The 11,862-nt window shown below is 38.7% G+C and overlaps 1 protein-coding gene across 1 annotated transcript; it reads right to left on the bottom strand.

The window, feature by feature from the left end:
* Positions 1-7,479: 7,479 nt before the first annotated feature.
* LOC106763932 (jacalin-related lectin 3) lies at positions 7,480-10,666 on the bottom strand. The gene is made up of 7 exons (XM_014648111.2): positions 10,389-10,666; positions 10,027-10,239; positions 9,390-9,854; positions 9,051-9,281; positions 8,585-8,953; positions 8,245-8,466; positions 7,480-8,067 (listed from the first exon to the last, which is right to left on the bottom strand). Exons 1-7 carry the CDS (start codon positions 10,389-10,391, stop codon positions 7,771-7,773), a joined length of 1,800 nt encoding a protein of 599 aa, XP_014503597.1. The 5' UTR covers positions 10,392-10,666; the 3' UTR covers positions 7,480-7,770.
* Positions 10,667-11,862: the final 1,196 nt, after the last annotated feature.

Here is an 11,862-nt window from a genome sequence, read left to right as displayed (position 1 = left end):
TAGAGTTTCCGATTTTTGGCTTGCTTCGGTACTTTGGGTTTCTGTTATGGTATTGCGCGTGTGTGAGTTTGAACCTGGGTGAATTGTTCTCTGCCCTTTTTTTTTAAGACTGTGTATGGTGGTTTCTGGAATCTGTGAGGATGGTGGTGCTAAGGAACATGTCCATGGGATGGAGGTTCACATGGGGGAAGGAAGTGGTTCGAAAGAGGGATTTCTATTGAGGGTGTTTTGGTGATTTCGTGTAGTGCAGGTGGAGGGTGATGGTGTTTTTTTTTGTGGATTAAAAGCAGAAGGAATTTTCCTGGTTTCATTGTACTCAGGGGAATAGGTTGAAGGTGAAGTTCATGGGAAGAAATGAAAATACATTTAGAACGGAGAATGGAGAACATGATTCAGGTTAGAGATGAAGCACGCTTATGCTTTGAGCGAAGACGAACAGGGGAGAATGATCATGTCATAATATCATGTTCAGAAAAGCAAAAACGAATATAAAATGACATACAATGCACCCAATCTTCATGGCGATACAAGCGAATATTGTGCAAGCATAGTAGACTTACCTCTTGGAGCTACTGTGAAATTGTTTGCCTTTCTGCTGAAGATTTGAATGCCTAGAGCTCTGCCTCCAATGATACCCTCTGCAACAAGCTTTCTGCCCCTTTCGTATTCAAACCTTCCCCGGATCAAGATCCTGTTCTCCTCAACCAAATGGATGATGAGGTTTCTGTGTAACCAAGTGCTTATGCTTAGTGATGATGGCTCGTCCGCTGGATGCCCGGAATTGAAAGGCCAGTTGAACGTCTTGTTGACAGTGGTCGAGTGCTTGGAGGAGATGTGCGACTGGAGGATGCAAATGGTTGTGGAAATGGTTCCAGGAAGTTGGGGAGGGAATGAGGTTATGTGTTGATGATTGAGAGTGGTGTCTGATTACGGGTGTCTTCCCCCTTCCTTCATGCCTAATGCTGTGTGTCCTTTTTTGTTGCTTATGCCTCTCCTTTTCAGAAACGGCCTTGCTGCCCCAAAACCCAAACTGATTCCCCAAAACAAACCTCTGCCAATCCCGAAAACATACCTCTGGCAAAATCAATCCTGCATCTGCCATGTCCCCCTTTGTCGTTTTCACACGTGGCTTCTCTCTTCTCCCAAAACTTTTCCAACTTTCTTTATTTTTTCATTTTTTCATTTTTTTTATATTATTATTATTTTTATTTTTTTATTTTTTTTAATTTTTTTTAGACGATAAAATGATCTCTAAACTTTTTTTTAATTAAATATATTTAAACAAGATAAAATATAAAAAAGTAAAACTTAAAAAAAACAAAAATTAAAAATTAAAAAATTAAAAATTATAAAGGGAAAAGCAAAATAAAATAAAAAGAGAATNAAATGAGATAAATAGAATAAAAATAAAAAGAAAATAAGAATTGAAAAGAAAAAGTAAAATAAATAAAAAAGAGATAGACTAAAATAAAATAACTAACATAAAACAAAAATAAGCAATAAGAAAAAGAAAGTAATAAAAATAAATAAATAAAATAAATAAAATAAATAAAAAAGAAAATAGGTAAATGAATAATAAAAGGGTTAAATATGTGACAACAAAAATATTAGAAAAATAATCCAGACGAAATTGGGTATTAACAAGAGTCCTATCATTACTCCCTCCTGCAACAACAGCCTTGTCCTCAAGGCTAAAATAAGGAAATTGACTTCGCAATAGCCCCTCGTCTTCCCAAGTTGACTCCTCCTCCGTTCTCCCCTTCCTTTTAACCAACCATTGTTTAGTAATAGTACCACCCTCTGGAATCTCTCTGGTTGCTAACACTGTCTCAGGTTCTTCTTGATCTTCCTCCTCAAGACTCAACTCTGTTGGTAAAGTGGGTTCTACCGCATGATTACCAATAGCCTTTTTTAGTTGAGAAACATGAAAAACTGGGTGTACTTTTGCTGATTCTGGCAACTGCACCTTATAAGACACTTCTCCCTTCTTCTCCACCACTAAGAAGGGCCCGTAATACCGAGGTGTCAACTTCTGATTAATACGTCGAGCTATGGTTAATTGTCTATGTGGTCGCAATTTAATAAACACCCACTCTCCAACCTCCAACTGCATGAATCTCCGCTTTTTATCTGCAAATTTCTTCATTTGTTGTTGGGCTCGCAGCAGGTGATATTTCAATTGTCGAATAGCTTCATCTCTATCAACCAAGTCAGCGGCTATAGCTTCCACACGTGTTTCGCCCTATGTAAAACGCACTAAAGCAGGTGGTGTTCTCCCATACACAATTTCAAAAGGGGTTTTTCCTGTCGCTCCATGAAAAGTAGTATTATACCATAATTCTGCCCAAGGTACCCAATATGACTAGTTCTTGGGCTGTTCCGACACAAAACATCGTAAATAAGCTTCTGAGCATCGATTTACCACTTCCGTGTAACCATCGGTCTCATGATGATAAGAAGAACTCATTTTCAAAGTTGTTCCCTGTAAACGAAATAATTCCTGCCAAAAAAGACTCATGAACACAGGGTCTTAATCACTAACAATCGATTGCGGAATGTCGTGAAGTCGTACAATCTCCTTAGCAAACAATTCAACAATCTTCCTGGCAGTATAAGGATGTTTCAATAAAATAGTGACCATATTTAGACAACCGATCCACCACTACAAATATAACTTGAAACCCCTTCGATTTTGGTAAACCCGTAATGAAGTCTAGGGAAATATCTTCCCAAATCCTATCTGGAATAGGCAGGGGCTGTAGTAATCCAGCTGGAGACGTTGCTTCATATTTTTTTCGTTGGCAGACATCACATGCTTTAACAAACTCTTGAATCATCTTCTTCATTCCCGTCCAGTACAGATTTGTTGTGATAAATTTGTAGGTTCTTAAAAAACCCGAGTGACCCCCTACTAGCGAAGAATGAAACTCATTTAAGATGGTAGGAATTAAATCTGACTTAGCTGACAACATCAAGCGTCCTTTGTAAAATAATACTCCTCTTTGCAAAATGAAATCTGCAACAGATGCATCTTCCTGTTGTAACTTCTACACCACTTGTTGTAAGAAGGGATCTACTTCCACTTCCTCTTGGATATGCTGTTCCTGCAACCATAAGGGAAAAGACTAAATCTCCCTCAATTCAACTGCTTCGAACATTCGTGACAACGAGTCAGCTGCTTTATTCTCTGGGCCCGGTTTGTAAATCACCTTAAATTGATATCCTAACAACTTTGCCAGCCAATTTTGTTGAGCTTCGGTGGTGATTTTTTGATGTAAGAGGTGTCTTAAACTCTTCTAATCTGAGTACACCTTAAAACTCCTTCCAATCAAGTATGGTCTCCAATGTTGGACTGCCAACACTAATGCCATTAATTCTTTCTCATAGGCTGACTTGTTTATATTAGTCGGTGCCAAAGCTTTATTGAAATAAGCTATCGGTTGTCGGTCTTGCATCAATGCTGCTCCTATCCCTACTCCTGAAGCGTCACACTCAATTTCAAACGGTTTAGAAAAGATAGGTAAACCCAATAGGGGAGCTTGAGTCATCACCTTTTTTAATTCCTCAAAGGCCAATAATGCGGCTGGGCCCCAATGGAAACCATCCTTCTTTGTCAATCCAGTAAAGGGCCTAGCAATCTTACCATAACCCGCAATAAATTTTCGATAATACCCCGTTAATCCCAAAAAACCCCTCACGCCCTTAACATTATGAGGTATGGACCAATTCATCACACTTTTAAATTTTTCTAGGTCTACTGCAACTCCTTGCTCAGAAATTAGATGACCCAAGTATTCTACTTGCCGACTCCCTAAAACACACTTTTTTCTGTTGACCATGAAAATTGTTCACACAGCAGCTCAAAGACTCTCCTTAAGTGCTTCAAATGTTCATCACATCCTTTATTGTAAACTAGTATATCGTCAAAGAATACTAGTACAAACTTCCGCAAGTAGGGCTTAAAAATTTGATTCATAGTTACTGGAAAGTCGTAGAGGCATTTGTCAAACCAAAGGGCATCACTAAAAATTCATAGTGGCCCTCATGTGTCCTGAAAGCTGTTTTATGAACATCTTCCTCCGCCATGCGTATTTGATGATACCCAAATTTCAAGTCTAGTTTAGAAAAATAAGTAGCACCATGTAACTCATCCAATAACTCCTCTACCACTGGAATTGGGTATTTATCAGGAATTGTGACTTTATTCAACTCCCTATAATCCACGCACATGCGCCATGAACCATCTTTCTTCTTAACAAGAATTATCGGGCTTGAAAAAGCGCTAGAGCTTGGTCTAATAATTCCTTGTTTCAACATCTCTCCAACCTGTTTTCAATCTCCTCTTTATGACGATATGGATACCGATATAGTCGTACACTCACAACTTTTGCTTCTGACTACAATGTAATAAAATGCACCACATTTATACAAGGTGGCAGTCCCTGTGGCTCTTGGAATACAGCCGCATAAACCACTAAAATATGTTGAATATCTTCAACTTGTGTCTTTGATAGGCTCTGCTTCGAAATGGACTTTTTTCTCCCAAACTATTCTCCTTCACCACACTCTGGAAGGACGTGATCAACGATATATGTTGTCCATGTTTCTCAATTTCTGACCTTGTAGCTCTAGATATTTGTCCTGCCAAAAAAAACTTAGCGTCATCTCTTCCCAATCAAAAGTAACCTTCCCAAACCTTCCCAAACCTTCGCAACCAAGAAACTCCCAAAACCATGTCCACGTCCCCTAACTCCAACACATATGGCTCTACCGCAGTAGAGAATTCTCCTAATTGGATGTCCATCTTCTCACATTTCCCCACCGTAGACACCCTGTGCCCATCTCGCAGACGCACTACAATCTGTTTCCTTTTGTCCACTTTCAACTCCAGAGTAGCCACTACATAGGGAGAAATGAAATTGTGACTGGCCCCACTATCAATCAGCACTCCCAGGGTTACTCCATTGAGAAGACCCTCTATGCACAATGTTGTAGGGCTATTCCGACCACCCCACAGTACTTCAACTTCTGCAAACAGCCCCATAGAACCACACTCCAAGGTATGGTCATCTTCCTCTTCTTACGCCTTACTCACGATAATCTCCCCCGCTTCATTTACTGTTTCGTCATCTGCTAGCACCACCATTCTCAGTTGTCCTCTGCGCATCGATGCAAAGGGTGATACTTTTCACCGCATCTAAAACACAACCCCTGAGCTTTCCTGTTCATCAATTCAAAGTAAGGCAAATGTTTCGTACCGTGATTTTGGTCGGCGGTCGAAAAACGATCACCTGAAACGCGACTGCCTTGTGTCGTCGAGCGTGACTCGTGAGGACTTGACCCCGTTGCTGATAAGGGTTTAGTTGGTATACTCTAGGTTGAGCCTAACCTAACGCCTAATTTCCCTAAATGTGGGCCTTGACCCGACTCGAGTCCAGACTTCTCTCCCTGACCCGTACCCCAATCTCGATTGCTTTTCCACCCTCGTATTCCTCCTCCACGCTGAAATCCCTCTCCTTACACTTCTGCTTCCACGTGTCGAGCTAGGCGTATGGCTTGGAGACGATTCACCAAGTTGAAGGTGCGAACCCTCCGTCGAATCTCCATTCACAACCCTCCAATAAAGTAACCTAGATATTGCTCCTCTGGTAAACGAGAAACTTGAGAGGAGATATACTCGAATTCCGCCAGGTACTCATCTACGCTACCCGTCTGCGACAAATCTTTCAACTCCTCGAAAGGATTACCGCTAGTACAACCATCATAACGACCGATCAACTCTCTTTTTAACTTGGTCCATGACAACCCCACTTCTGCTTCTTGTAGAAGATTGAACCAATGAATGGTTGCCCCTTCCATACTTAGTTTTGCCAATCGGACCTTCACCTCTTTTGTAGAGCCTTGCACTTCAAAATACGTCTCTGCCCTGGTAATCCACCCCACAGGATTAGTACCATCAAATGATGGCAATTCCACCTTCTTTGTTGCCATCCTATACTCTGCCCCTGAATCCATATCTGAAAATGGAGATTCTCGACGCTCTCCCGCTTGCTCATTATGCAACTTAGTCAGCTCTTCCAACATTAGTTGGCGAAATTCCCCTAACGTCTTATGTACTGACACTTCCATCGCTAACAATCTTTCCTCCAACGCTTCAACTCGGTCAGACATTTTGGGTGGCATGGACAAAAATGTTAGCTCTTCTCGGGTATCTGGCAGGTCGGACCAATGATAGAAACCCCACAGTAAGACTGAAAATCACAGTATATTATTCAAGTATTATGCAGAAAAAAAGGTTTATGGAGCTGAAAGCTCTATAATCACCAATAAAACCAGAGTGCTCCCACTCCTCCAGAGGATGACTCTCCTCCTAACTCCTCACAACCTCCTACTCTGTATCCCCCTTCACACTCTCCATTCTCTCTCCTATAACAGAATTCCCCCTTCCCTGGATTCCTGACACGTCATTCCCCTCTCTAACTAACTTCTCTTTCTTTCTTCTCACGTAAACATTCCATATTTTGGGCCTTGGTCCCTCTATAATTGTTTCATGTTGATTAAGAGGCCCATCCTTATTAGGAGTCCTATCAATGTACAACTCCTAAGAAAGAATTAAGCTGCCAAAATCTAGCAAAAGTATATTCTTGGGCTATGCTGACAATATGAAGGGGTATCTCTTGTTGGATCCCACTTCCTACAAATTTATTGTTAATAGGGATGTAGCCTTTGCAGAAAATGAACTGCAAAGTGAGCAAACAAATGACAACTTTAATATGGACAAAGTCGTAGTATAAATAGAGAAGAACCCTTCAAAAGATTCTTTCGAGTCAGAGGAGTAGCACGAAGAACATGAGCCAAATGAGGTTGGGGATGAAGAACTCCGACGATCAACAAGAGAAAGAACCAAACCATCTTGGCATTCACAATATGTGGTGACCAATTATCATGTGTATTGTCTCCTAAGTGAAGAAGGAGAACCTTGAACTTTTCTTGAGGTTGTAAGTGATCTATAAGCTTATATGTGGATGGCTCCAATGCAAGAAGAAGTGAAGCAATATTGCAAGCCAATTTCTACCTCACTTCTTAAGTTATCCTCAAGTATGAGTCCTAGCAGAGAAGCAAAAAGGATGAAGATATCTCAAGTACCATATGCATTAGCGGTAGGAAGTCTTACGTATGTCATGATTTATACAAGACCGAACATTGCACAAGCATTGTGAGTAATTAGTAGGTTCATGCAAAATCTAAGCAACAAGCATTGGAGTATTAGTAGGTGTTGCATTATGTTTCATAGGATCGAAATCAGTTATTAAGGGCTATGTCAACTTAGATTTTGTTGGTGATATTGAAAAATAGAAGATCTACTACTGGCTATGTGTTTACACTCGTATGAGGTGTAGTAAGTTCACTATCCAGATTACAAGATATTGTAGCTCTGTCTACTACAAAAGCAAAATACATGATAACTACTGAAGCATGTAAGGAAGTTATTTGGATTCAAAGGTTGACAGAGGAATTTGGGTACAAGTAACAAAAACTCGTTTATTGTGACAGTTAGAATACTTTGCACATTGCAAGGAATCTTGTCTTTCACTCAAGAACAAAACTTTAATCCAAATGCCAAGTTGTTGTTTTGAAACTAGGCATTTTCAATCTTGTCTTTCATTCAAGGACAAATCTTGTCTTTTCAAACTTTAATCACATCAAGATTTCAAACTCTCCTCAATACTAGTCCAAATGCCAAGTTATTGTTTTGGTGAGAGGTAGTGATCAAAATAGCTTGAAGAGTAAGGACCTTGAAGTTTTATTGTTTCCTAGCCAGTGCTGCATGTGGACTCCAATGGCATCTAAGTACAAGCTGCTCCTGCCATGAAAACCCAGCACCTTGCCCTCTGTAGTGGTTGAGGTGAAGAATTTCCCAACTTCTTCACCAAATGGACCATACTGCCCACGACTGGTGTAAAAAGTCAGTGACTTTATGATTGTATGCTGCTGATCATCCTTAGTGATTGACCCGTAATAGCCAGAAATGCAAGTCAGTACTTCATGTGGATGCTCCAATTGTATCTGAAATCACAACAATTTAAGTTTCATTATGTTTAAGAATGTTCATGTCGTGAACATTTTGCATTTGTGCTTTGCAGCATTTGACATGGGGAGTGCTTTAGCTTAACATTGGTTTAAGGAAGTAAGAAAGACAGTGAAATGTGCTTAGATTAAGAAAGTAGAAGCTCTTAATCATACCCTATGCATGGTGTCTCCTCCATTACCACCATGTTTTACAGACCACACAGATTGTCTGTTTCTGTCGTACTCTATTTGGATAGAACATATTCCTTCTGATACTTTTGTCAAACAAATTTGCTTAATCCCAGAAAAGACTCCATCATCCCAGGGTCTACCTGCATCCCCACCCCATGGCCCTGGTCCACATGGAGCTGGTTCTTTCATCACACCACAAGAAACCTAAGAAAGGTATGAGCAAAGTGAAAGGTAAAATCCATGAAAGGAGATTGAAAATATTCATAAATATGCCTTCAATATCTTCTGAATTCTAAAAGTTGTTGTCAATAAAAGGCCATACCTCTCCAGCTGCTGATGACTTAGCAAGAACTAGTTTGCCAAGCCGTTGAGCATTGCCTTCATCTCCAATACTTGTTTCTCTAGGGTTGATTTCCTTGGGAGGGGTTGCCACAGGCACTGTTACTTTCCCTTCTACAACATGTACTCCAAAAGCATCTAGGAACAAACCTTTTCTCCCATGAATGCCAACAATTTTACCTTCTTTCACTTTTGTGGTGAAAGAATTTCCTTGTCCATCCCCATAAGGTCCATACTTTCTCTTATTGGTGTGGAAAGTCAGTGACCTTACAATAACAGGCCCCATGTACATCAAAGTATCACAGTAGCCAGATACATGTGTCAGGACTTCATAAGGAAAATCAAAGACTACCTGCAAAATGATGTCGCAAAGATTATAAATTAGTCTGGTTTTCCTTGTTTGTGAAATAGAGTAGTAAGCTAAGTTTTCCTGTTTGTTCTTGGTTCACCTTTTCAGTTTTGAATCCTCCTGTTCCACCTTGTTTGGGTCCCCATATGGCTTCCCCATGATAATCATACAAAACTCTAATCCATACAATTCCAACGTTGCGTGACAAGTTGATTTGCCTGATTCCTGTGTAGCTTCCATCATCAAAAACATGTCCACCAATTCCACCCCAAGGTCCATATGTGACCACACCTCCAACCTTTGGGATTGACTCTTTCACATGATCAGCCATCTAAAAGAAGATAGGATAAAAGATTCATCTGGGGCAATTTGAGAACTAGAAAGGAAAGTTAAGGAACACATTAAATGACAGAGAGGTCATCAATACAGCCTTTCTCACCTTTTCTTTGTGTTCAGTATTTTCGGATTCTTGGACAAAAGAATATTTCCTGGGGACATTCTTTGCTAAATGCTCATTGAAATGATCTTTTTTTTTCAGAGCAAGAACAATATCATAGTGTTCGTTCACAGTTCCTTGTATCACAGAATAACCAAAATTCTCAGAGAACTGAGTAATGGGGCTCTGGGAATGAGCCAAAGGCTTTGATGGATTTGGTTGTTTCAGGGACTTCAGATAGACTCCAATGGCATCTATGTACCAACCACACCTGCCATGGAATCCAACAATTTTTGCACCAGTCAATGGGACTGAAAAATATGTTCCTTGTTCAACACCAAATGGTCCATAAGTTTTCTTGTTACTCTCAAAACTCAGTGACCGAACTAAGTTTGGCCCCAAGTGATTGAAGCTGCCATAGTATCCATGGATTTTGGTTAGGATCTCATTTGGATAATCAAACTTCACCTGCAACACAGTCACCAATAGTTAGCTATTATATGCTCAAATTTAACTAATACCAGCTTCTAACTAGACCTATATAGGTAGTTTTTATTTCTCAAAAGAAGAAAAAAATTTTCACTAGATAATCTCTCTTTCTAATGTATCATATTCTAAAGTGCCAATATGGAACCTTTACCTTGTCAGTTTTACGGCCTCCACTTCCACCATGTTTCTCTGACCAAATGGAGCTTCCTTTCTTATCATATTCAATCTGGATGGAATCAATGCCTGCTCCATGAACTATCACCAATTGCCTTACTCCTGAGTATACCCCGTCATCCCAAAGAGACCCTCCCTTGCCTCCCCATGGTCCAACTGATTGAGGTTTCTTTGTGGAATCCTCAGAGCTCTGCACACAAAAACATCATGCAAAGGTGGTAAAAACATACAGTTGTTGAACATAAACTGAGGTATCTATGCATTTAGTCCTGTTTAACATAAACATCTATGAGTTTTGTCATATGTAATGTAACATAAGTAATTGTATGCATGTACTACCATGTTCTGCTTGGGGGATAATGATGTTGGACTTTGGACTAGGAAAACTGATATTGTTAATGTGGGTGCAGTTAAGGGGAGGCATAGAAAGAATTTATGGAGGAAGAGGTTGAGTTTTTGGAAGGGGACTTTGTCTAGAAAAATAATATAGATGAAGAACTATGTAGACAAAGCTAATTTTAGTTGCACTATGGAGGGAAAGGAATAAAAGGCAGGGAATCAACTTACCTACATTTATCAATTCGAGGAAGAATCTAATACTCTTTTGTGGATGCTTGCTCATGCCACACTTTGTATTCTACCAATCTTTTCCCAGATTGAATTTTGTCGCCCCAATCATTAGTTTATAAAGCATGTTTGAATGAGAATCTATTACTCATAGTTATTGAGGAGGAACATGAAAAGACTACAATTATTGGCTTTATAATTTATTTATCATATCTTCTTGGACAAACTTACAAATCTTTGTTCTGGAGGATCACCAATTCATGTATCGTATCCAAATGGGGTTCTGCATAACAGACCAACCTCTGTAATAAACCAGAACAATATCTGATTTAATGCCATGAAACATGAGAACAGAACCTCTAAAACATGGATGGTCGAATAAGACGCACTGTTGGGTGTTTTGCTACTATTTTCCTTTAAGAAATACTTTATTTAAGTTATTTCTTTATCTTTTTACATGAATTGTTTTTGGGTTTTTATGTGATTGGCTGAGAAATCCTTCTTCTCTTTTTCTAATTCTGCATTACACTCTTAGTTCTTGTTAATCAGTTGTGTCTCGTAAATATGATCTTATCAACAAGATTATCCTATGACTATGACGTAATCAAATTTTCTCTTAATAACATTTTCTTGAGTGTTATGTGGCTAATCATTCATCAACTTGCTTAATTATGATTTATCTCAAATGTAACTAGAATTCTTTTATCGTACAAGAGCTCTTCTCTTCCAGGATCAATGGAAATTGTTTAGCACATTTGTTTACAGTTATTTATAGTGATTTAGCAAGCTGATTTGTAAGAGAATGCTTTTATCTATCCACGCATACTGAAAGAGATATATAGAGATATACTGTATAGAATGCATTGAAAGACGAAAATAAATTGGCTTTCTTTCGAGATATACTGTATAATGATGAAATTACATTTGATAGACCAAAATTATTGTCAAAAACATTTATACAAGTTTTCTTAAAATAAAAAAAAAAACAACCGTATTTTTATAAAAAATACATTGTGACATAAAACAGATTAACAATTAACTTTATGAAACTATATTTTAATTTAAGAAAGTTGGATTCTGTCTTGTTCCATTTTTTTTTAGAAAAATGTTCAAAAACTATTTTAAAAAATATTGTTTGCTGAAAATGTTATTTATTTATTAAATACATATTAAAAAAAGTAACAATAAATCACTTAGACCTTCTTTTAAAAAAATAAATATTAATAACAGTAATCAATAAATGATT

The sequence above is a fragment of the Vigna radiata genome, chromosome 6 (genome assembly GCF_000741045.1).
Source record: "Vigna radiata var. radiata cultivar VC1973A chromosome 6, Vradiata_ver6, whole genome shotgun sequence".
In the NCBI taxonomy this organism is placed as follows: Eukaryota; Viridiplantae; Streptophyta; class Magnoliopsida; order Fabales; family Fabaceae; genus Vigna; species Vigna radiata.
The sequence above is the reverse complement of the archived record's forward strand: the minus strand, read 5'-3'. Positions and strand labels throughout refer to the sequence as shown.

What these genes read in the sequence shown, in the direction of transcription:
- LOC106763932 (XM_014648111.2), bottom strand. An exon ending in GAGGATTCAAAACTGAAAAG is followed by an intron (nt 8,954 to 9,050) that starts GTGAACCAAGAA and finishes ATCATTTTGCAG; the next exon opens with GTAGTCTTTGATTTTCCTTA. An exon ending in AGTCATCAGCAGCTGGAGAG is followed by an intron (nt 8,467 to 8,584) that starts GTATGGCCTTTT and finishes TACCTTTCTTAG; the next exon opens with GTTTCTTGTGGTGTGATGAA.